At 36.7% G+C, this 8168-nt stretch overlaps 1 protein-coding gene across 1 annotated transcript; it reads left to right on the top strand.

Annotated features, from left to right (window-relative positions):
• The first annotated feature begins 6269 nt into the window (after nucleotides 1-6269).
• Nucleotides 6270-6981, top strand: LOC145768068 (uncharacterized). The gene is made up of 2 exons (XM_082579546.1): nucleotides 6270-6616; nucleotides 6921-6981. The coding sequence occupies exons 1-2, from the start codon at nucleotides 6270-6272 to the stop codon at nucleotides 6979-6981; spliced, it is 408 nt and encodes a 135-aa protein (XP_082435672.1).
• The last annotated feature ends 1187 nt before the right edge of the window (nucleotides 6982-8168 follow it).

Below are 8168 nucleotides of genomic sequence, written 5' to 3'. Positions count from 1 at the left end.
ATAGACATCATCTAGATTAAAAAGAGACTGTTTATTGTAAATTTACTTGTACAGCACAGTAGCCTCCTGATTATTTAACTTACTACGCAATATGCAAAATATTTTCCAGCATCAATCATCACTCTGCAATTAACCAACAAGATTTCAAACAACGTGTATTCTTTTCTCACCAGATTATGGTATGAATTAGTTTCTATTTTAGTTTACTTTTCTCTCACTAAGTTTTCTGAGTAGAAAGTAAACGGGAGCAGGTCTACTACGTGCACATCACACCAATCTTGTGTCTGCTGAACCAAACTTTGCATCATAACAATTCTCCAAGTAGCAACTGAATCTTTTTTTGCATTGATTGCGTGTCTGCAACATTAAAACTATGTAATCAATACAAATACATACAATCAGGCGCTTGAAAATTGATTGCTTTGCTGTTTGAGTGAGTGCAAACTGAACATTCAATCATGTTTAAAGATAAAACCTTTCGTCATTTAAAATCTCCTAAATTTGACTATAATTTTATGTAAGTTTTATGCACTGGAATAGACGTACTTGTTTGCTCAGGGAGTTTGCCTTCAGCCCTTTATCACGTGGTGTTATGTGCAGCATAACGTGTCTCTCATCAATAATAGTATTCCTAGTCTTGTTTGTGTCAGCCACCTTATTTGAAGTAACTTTTGAATTTGATCAATTTATTAAAAGGCTTAATTCGAACGAAACTAGAGTAGCATCCAGCTTCCGATATTCGAAACCTACTACTTTACACGTAGGGATTGTAGATCATAGGGATGCGAAACTTCATCCGCTTTTGGCTTATCCGCAACACTAGAAGGGTTACGTTTTTTTCTAATTTACAAAATATTTAACTTTTTATGGGTTATGTAAGAAGAGTTAAGTTGGTTTTAAAGTAATTTAAGGTTTTTAGTTGAAAGCAAGCCTGCAGTAAAGCGTAAAAAAAATGTCAAATTGGCAATTGACCCTTCTAATGTTGAAGGAACAACGGAGTTGCGCGTCCCGTAATGTACCGTCCCTACTTTACACGGGACCTATTAGAAACAAAACACAACCGAAAGCACATTTATTCAGTGTGATGACTGCTTTCTGCTGCAAAGCAAATCCAGTCGTTGCTCAATGTTTGTTACTGCTGGTCTCAAGGCAGTCTTGCCTAGTCTGGAACGGTATTTTCTTGCGATTATCGTCAACTTTGATAACGTTGACTCTACAGACGTGTGAACACAAACGGCAGGAGTGCAGTCACTGCGGAGTGAGATAATTAGGCAGTAAATTCAGGCAGTAAATTAGGCAGTAAATTCAAGCAACGTAGAGTCAGAAAATAGATCAGCATGTTATTCCTAAGATTTGGAAGAGAGGTGCTCGGTATTTTGTTTTTGTATTACAAATATGTTTTGGATCCAATCTAATTTGGCATTGTTTAATTTTGGAAGAAAATACTTTTAAAACTGTTTCAACAGATTTGACAAGTGGTCGATAACCACAGGATTAAACATTTGGTTCCACATCACTGTTAGTCAAAAACTCTACAGTAGATGAAAAAATTTCAAATGAATCATTTTCAACTTCTTCTTTCTAGATGTTTAAATTTTCAACGAAAGCTTCAAGTTTTTGATTTCTTGATTTCAATGTAAAAATATTGGTGTTTTTTCCTTAATTGGTGTTTTTTCCTTGGATAAATTAAGTTCTTTCTATTTTTCAAGCAAACTTCACAATAGCATAATTTTGAAAGTCAGATGTCATTGCAGAAATGATGGAACAAGTTTGATTTTTACCGTTGGAAAAACCACGACTTCAGTTTTCAACGTTAATAGCATTTTTAAAGTTTTGTTTTTGACAGCCATCGTACTTTACAATGCAGTAAAATGGGATTTAAACTGAACTCTCATTACATTTCACCATATAAACTTGCAAAAATACGGGTATTGAGTGCGCGAATCAAATTTAATATGTTCAAAGCATCTTGCACAATAGCATTTCGATGAGGTTATACTCTTTTTAGCTATTAAGGTCTCGCAATGCATCATAGTCTATATCAAGGTTCTCAAACACGCGGCCCGCGAGAACTTTTGGTGTGGCCCGCGATGCATTTTTAAATTTTGAAATAATTAACAATTACAGTAAATATTTTGTCCATAGATGTAGAAAGATAAGACGCACTTTAAAATTGATTAAAAAATCTGAAAATGCTCATCAAACTTCACATGACTTTTTAGCACAACTGTCGCGCCATTTTATTGCGTGATATAAACTCGTATTGTTACACCACAATCACATTGCCTCAGTAGCGTAGCCAGGAATTTTGAAAGGGGGGGTTTTGACAACCCAGCGGCGGGGGGTCTGGGGGGCCTCCCCCAGAAAATTTTAAAAAATTACTTTGAATTTGGTGCATTCTGAGAGCATTTTCAACAAAAATGTGAGTATGAATATTCCTGTAAATGGTGCTGTCCGTGGCATAGCAAAAGGATAAGATCATGTTTTCTTCGGCATTTTTTGGAAATAAAGCTAAGTCTCTGTGTTGTCTTGTTGCTAATTCCTGGCTGAGATGTTTGGTATTGGCAAAACTCGCTCTTTTAATGCAGTTTTGTTGAAAATTAGGCAATTTGTTTTAGACTGAAAGCATCATTCTCAATATCGTGACGTCACACGCGTGCCAAAAGGGGGGGGTTGTAACCCCCAAAACCCCCCCCTTGGCTACGCCACTGCGATTGCCTATTCACTTACTGTGTCTTTATTGCAATATTGACCTTGATAGCCTGTTTACTGATGTCAGTTCTTCAAGGGTTTAGTTTTTTTTTCCGCATTTTTGAAAGTTGATTGCTAGATTTTTACTCTCCAGGTCCAGCGTTTCTTTTGAGTTCTTTTTTGTATTTTTTTTTCTTGCGTTTGTAGAGTGTTTTTTCATCTCTTTGTTCTTACTCCTTTTTTTTGCAGTCTAATGCTCTTGGTGTCTTCTTACTAACTTTTTATTGCGTTTTAATTGTGTTATTTTGTTTAATTACGTTTTATTGCGTATTGCCGGCCGGTTCAGTAGTAAAATGTTTCAATGGGGCCTCGCCGACACACCATCTTGTGCATGCGGTTCAGATTTTCAGACTGCATACCACATCATCTACCAAGTTCCTGTATAAGGAACTCAGGACAGATATGTGGACCTAACAACGCTCGATGAACATACAAATCCATTGGCTACTGTGCCTGGATTTAACAACGCAATTTGCGGCAGCATCAAACTGATAAAAGAAGATTGTGTATCGCGGCCCTCAGGTTAATTTACAAGTGTTTATTTGGCCCTCAGAGCAATTTGAGTTTGAGACCCTTGGCCTATATAGTGTGTAAATACGATGTGTGTAGGCCTATCACTCGTAAATCTCACTTTTGCATGAAACCCAGGTGTAGCCTATGTCCTGTTATTACAGAAGCTCCCTCAGTAGACATGCCAACACAGTCCTTCCAAAATAGCTCCACTTCCGTGCAAAAGTTGACAAAATGATTGATTTGATTAATTTTACTTTTTTCAATATTTAGCCATAGGCTACTAGCACGCAGTCCTCAAGCTAGCCCACTACCAGGGTGTTATAGTTGTCATTTTATTTACGTTGAATATATGTAACTCGTGACCAGCGTCACTACATAATCACAGTTCAGCGTTTTCTGGTACAGACGTTGGAATTGATTACCACCGCACTGCGCGTGTAATCAATTGAGCGTTCTGTACCACGTTCCTCAGTTGATTGTTTTGCGTTTCTTTCTTACTATATATTGCGTTGCTTTTATACACTGAATCAGTAAGTAACAAGAGGTAAATGGTTTTGTAAAATAATTCATTATTATTATTTTTTACTTCTCGGATGTTGTAAAACGTCATCAGCAAAATCACTATAAAACATTTCATTACTTCAATGTAGTAGACCTATGAATTTTTTATAGAATTGTAGCCACGTTGTTTCAACAAAGAAGCCATTTTTTGGAAATACAAAGTTATAGAAAATAATTTGCAATCATGCAAATGTTTAGAAAGAATCTAGGAAGTCTTCTCACAATCTGGCACAAAATGATTATGTTTATTGTATCTCTGCAATATTTTTTACGACAAACTTTGAAGCTTCGTTATAATCATTTTTATCTTTGAAGTCAAAAGTTAATTATTTTTTGGTCAGAAACATGATCGCTGCCTTGCTGATGTTGTCGGCTTTAGGCGTATTTTTTGTGCTTCAAACAATAAGGACCCAGTCACTCAGCAATTCAGTCCTTTTACATTGATTCAACATCTGTAAACGTTAAATTTATGTAGATTTGCTGACTGTGGGTTATTTCACATTTCTTTTGTTTACGCATGTTCCTCAATTCGCTGTTGCATTGTTTCGACGCTGGCGGACTAAAAATATATTTTCAAATTGATTGACAGAATCTTCAATAAAAAGTGAGCTTCGAACTTAGCTTTGTTGATGTAAATGCTGTATTTTTTGTGGATGTAATTTATGAGTCATGTTTATAAACAACCGTAAGCGAAATGACTTATGATGTAGCCTGCATGATATTTGTGATGCGACTTGACACAAATCCACAATTTCAAAAGCACCTAATTTGAAGCTAACTGCTCTTGGCTGATGCTGAGCTGCGTCGGAGTCTGCCTCGCTTTCTGACCTAGTCTTATTCTGAAACGATCCCTGTTCCATATCTAGAAAGCTTAAACCTCAATTGCTAAGGTAACAGGTATCAGTTGTCAGTAGATGTTACAGAAAATATATTTCGCACTTATTCAGTGCATCGTCAGTTCTGATCAAAACTGACGATCAGAACTGACGATGCACTGAATAAGTGCGAAATATATTTTCTGTAACATGTATTGACAACTGATCTCTGTTACCTTAGCAATTGAGGTTTAAGCTCACCTAATTTGAACTTAGAAATTTCCGATAATTTCAACAACTTGTTCAATTGTCTTCTCTCTACTAAAAATATTCATACCACAAACTCAATTGTAGACCTAAAATACACAAACGAAGATGTAAACAGCTATTCAAGCAGGCTAAGGTGTTACTTATGAGAAGTTTGGTTCCCTAAAACTAGAAGCTAGCCATGAGTTTTGGAAAGCATTAGTTTAGGACAAAAATGTAAAAGAACAAACGCAGTTTTTTTTTCTTCCAAATTCATGTAACAATATTACTCTGATTGTAAATATTTTAGAATCAATGAGTAGCCTACAATAAGATTTGCTCGCAAGTCATAAATCTTTATCAATGCAATGATTCGGCACACCGCACACACACTTCGTGCGGTTGATGGAGCTCTTTGTTATTCAGAACTTTGCATGAAATCGGATTAGCACGGTAATTAAGCAGCGGCAAGATAAATCAAAATTGTCGTTTTTGGGTACCTTTGCAAAAATTGAAATATCAAGTTTAACATATAAATTTCGAAATAATGATTTTTCAAACTTATAGACAAATGATTTTTTTTCATACCGGTACAATTTCTGTTGAAATAGCACCAGCGGATAACACGTAACAACTGATTGAATTTCATCCAAAAACGGCCCCCCTTTGAGCAGTTAACTTTTGAAAAGCAAAGGGTTAAAGTTCAAAACGGTGGCCTAAACCTTGATGAATGAAAAATAAATTAAGTTTAACCAAGAAAAACACTACTGAGAGGCATCTATCTTGCTTAAAAATACAATAAAACCCTTTCAAAAAGTCTAAACTTAAGCAAAATCTGCCCAACAAGTCACTTCTGATATGAAAAGTAATTTTTCTATCAATACTTCACAAAAAACTAACCTATCTCGGTGTTTTTCCACAAAAAGACTTTAGACTGACTAAACGCAAACGCGACCTAGGATCCGTTGCGACAGCGCTTGCGATTGTCTGAGACCGAACGCACGAAATACGAACGCAATGTAAACGGTCCCAATCACTTGTGTGTAATGGATCGAGCGACACGTTTTGTCGGAGTGCTTACGCACGGAAAACGCAGCTTATGATTGGTTGGCGGTGCATTCTAGTCAATTGCAGTGGCAGAATTTTCTAATGTTAAAGGGGACCTGAAATAAAAAATGAAAATTTTTTTGTTGATTCTTTGGTGTTTGAGTATTATCTTTTTCGAAATTTTTTTTTGATAAACGTTTTTGTTTGGCAAATATAACGAAAAGAAAATCAGCCACCGAATGGCGCTATGTGCCGTATGACGTAGTTGGTTGTTCACTCAGTTGGTAGCTTCATACCTTAACACTGGAAGCGTTGCACAAGTCGTAATCTTTAAAGATGTCTGAAATCAGAAAAAGATTTTTGTTTGAACCAAAAAGACAGCGTCTTGACAGAGATGACTGTGATTCGGATTCGAGCTCCGACAGTGCCAGCTCCGACAGCAGTCGGATGGAGAATTTGAAATGGTGTAGGTGTGGAAATTGTGCCATCATGCCAACAATGATGGAAAATGAATGTTGCCAGGAGATTGACGCCGTGGTAGCCAAAACGGAAATAGCCCGCCAATGCATAAACCAGGTCGGCAGCTTTGAAAAGATGTGCCTGGATACAGAAGTCTTAGAAGCAATTATGGCTGCACTAAAGGATGTGGTCGGCGAGGATCTTCGAGATCCAATCTCAAACAGGTCAGTTTAGATAGTTGTAAAATATTATCCAAACTTAGCAGTTTTAGAACCCAAATGGTGAACTTTGTTCTTAAATATGTGAGTTACACATAGCCTATGGTAATGTAAAAAATCAAGAGATCAGAGTTAGTCTACCACTGTACATGCACCCTTGCCTGGGTCTCAAATCCTAAGGTTTCCATTCTTACCCTATGTTCTAAAGTTCTAGCCTAGGGCTTTTCTACATTGTGATTTACTGATAATGTTGCAATGAAAAAAAAATGATGATTTTACACTTCTCAGTAAATCACATTTTCTTTTACAGGTTGTACAGATATGTTGCTTATCGCAGCTTCAACTTCTGGATATATGGAAAATTGGGTTGAAAGAGACGTAAAGTAATTCCTGCCTGTGCAGTCCTTGCAATCCGCAACAGATTTCCTGAAGAAGATGGCCAGTACGAAGAATACAAAGAAGCCATTGATGACCATTTGCCTGATGATTTTTAATGAAAATGAAAGTTATCTTGCTGGTTATTGTATTATTAATAAAAATTCTTTTGTAAATACAGTTTCCACCTCTCCAGTGTTTTGCTTGGGACAGTATTTATATTCAAATTGTTAAAAGAAATTTCCAGCAACCTTTCGATTTTTATCACAACTTTGCTATTCCACGGCTAACTTTGTTATTAATTGTGCTCAATTCAAGTCAATGGAGATTCTAAATAATTGTAGCCTATATCTCTTAAAAATTTGCATCCGGCCCTCAGAGAAAAAAGTTTGGTGACCCCTGTCTTAACCCTTCCTAACTTTAGATGTGGTGCCCTGTAGCTCTGCCCGTAGATCACGCTGGTAATCGCTGGCCAGAAAATGGTCTCTGCACACACGGCAGTGCTTGTTGACTGGTGGGTTTTTGAGTTTCATCGCAGAGATCCATTTCTTAAGCTTGTCTTGATTATTCAGAGGTGAACGATGAAAGTGTACCCCTTTCACGTTTCTTCCGTTACTACAACCGGGAGCCATACAAAAAACATCTCAACGAGTAAAACTCAAGTATAAAATTGTTCTTTGTATTAAGTAGCCCACTTGTTTATAGTTTATTTGTATATAAACTAGTGGTTCTGAATTCTGCCTGAACAACCAAGTACGTCATCAAAGATTTTGACCAATCAGAATCCTTTAAATCAATATCCCTTTTATTAGATTTTTGGGCTAATGACAAACCCCAAAAAAATTTTATTGTTACAAATCGCTTTTTCTCATAAAGCTCTATAAATACAAAAGCTATATATTTTCGTTGCAGTGCCCCTTTAAAGTGGCTACCCATGTAACAGTAGCGTAGCCAGGAATTTTGAAAGGGGGGGTTTTGAGGACCCAGCGGCGGGGGGTCTGGGGGGCCTACCCCAGAAAATTTTGAAAAATTACTTTGAATTTGGTCCATTCTGAGAGCATTTTCAACAAAAATGTGGTTACGAATATTCCTGTAAAATGGTGGTGTCTGGTGGCATAGCAAAAGGATAAGATCATGTTTTCTTCGGCATTTTTCGGAAATAAAGCTAAGTTTCTATGTTTTC

The sequence above is a fragment of the Aplidium turbinatum genome, chromosome 1 (assembly GCF_918807975.1).
Source record: "Aplidium turbinatum chromosome 1, kaAplTurb1.1, whole genome shotgun sequence".
NCBI classification, from domain to species: Eukaryota; Metazoa; Chordata; class Ascidiacea; order Aplousobranchia; family Polyclinidae; genus Aplidium; species Aplidium turbinatum.
Note: the sequence above shows the minus strand (reverse complement) of the source record. Positions and strands in the feature narration are given on the sequence as shown.

Excerpts from the sequence above, each read along its gene's own strand:
- LOC145768068 (XM_082579546.1), top strand. The coding sequence starts at position 6,270 with ATGTCTGAAATCAGAAAAAGATTTTTGTTTGAACCAAAAAGACAGCGT. Across the intron at positions 6,617-6,920 it reads CGAGATCCAATCTCAAACAG|GTTGTACAGATATGTTGCTT; the intron begins GTCAGTTTAGAT and ends TTTCTTTTACAG.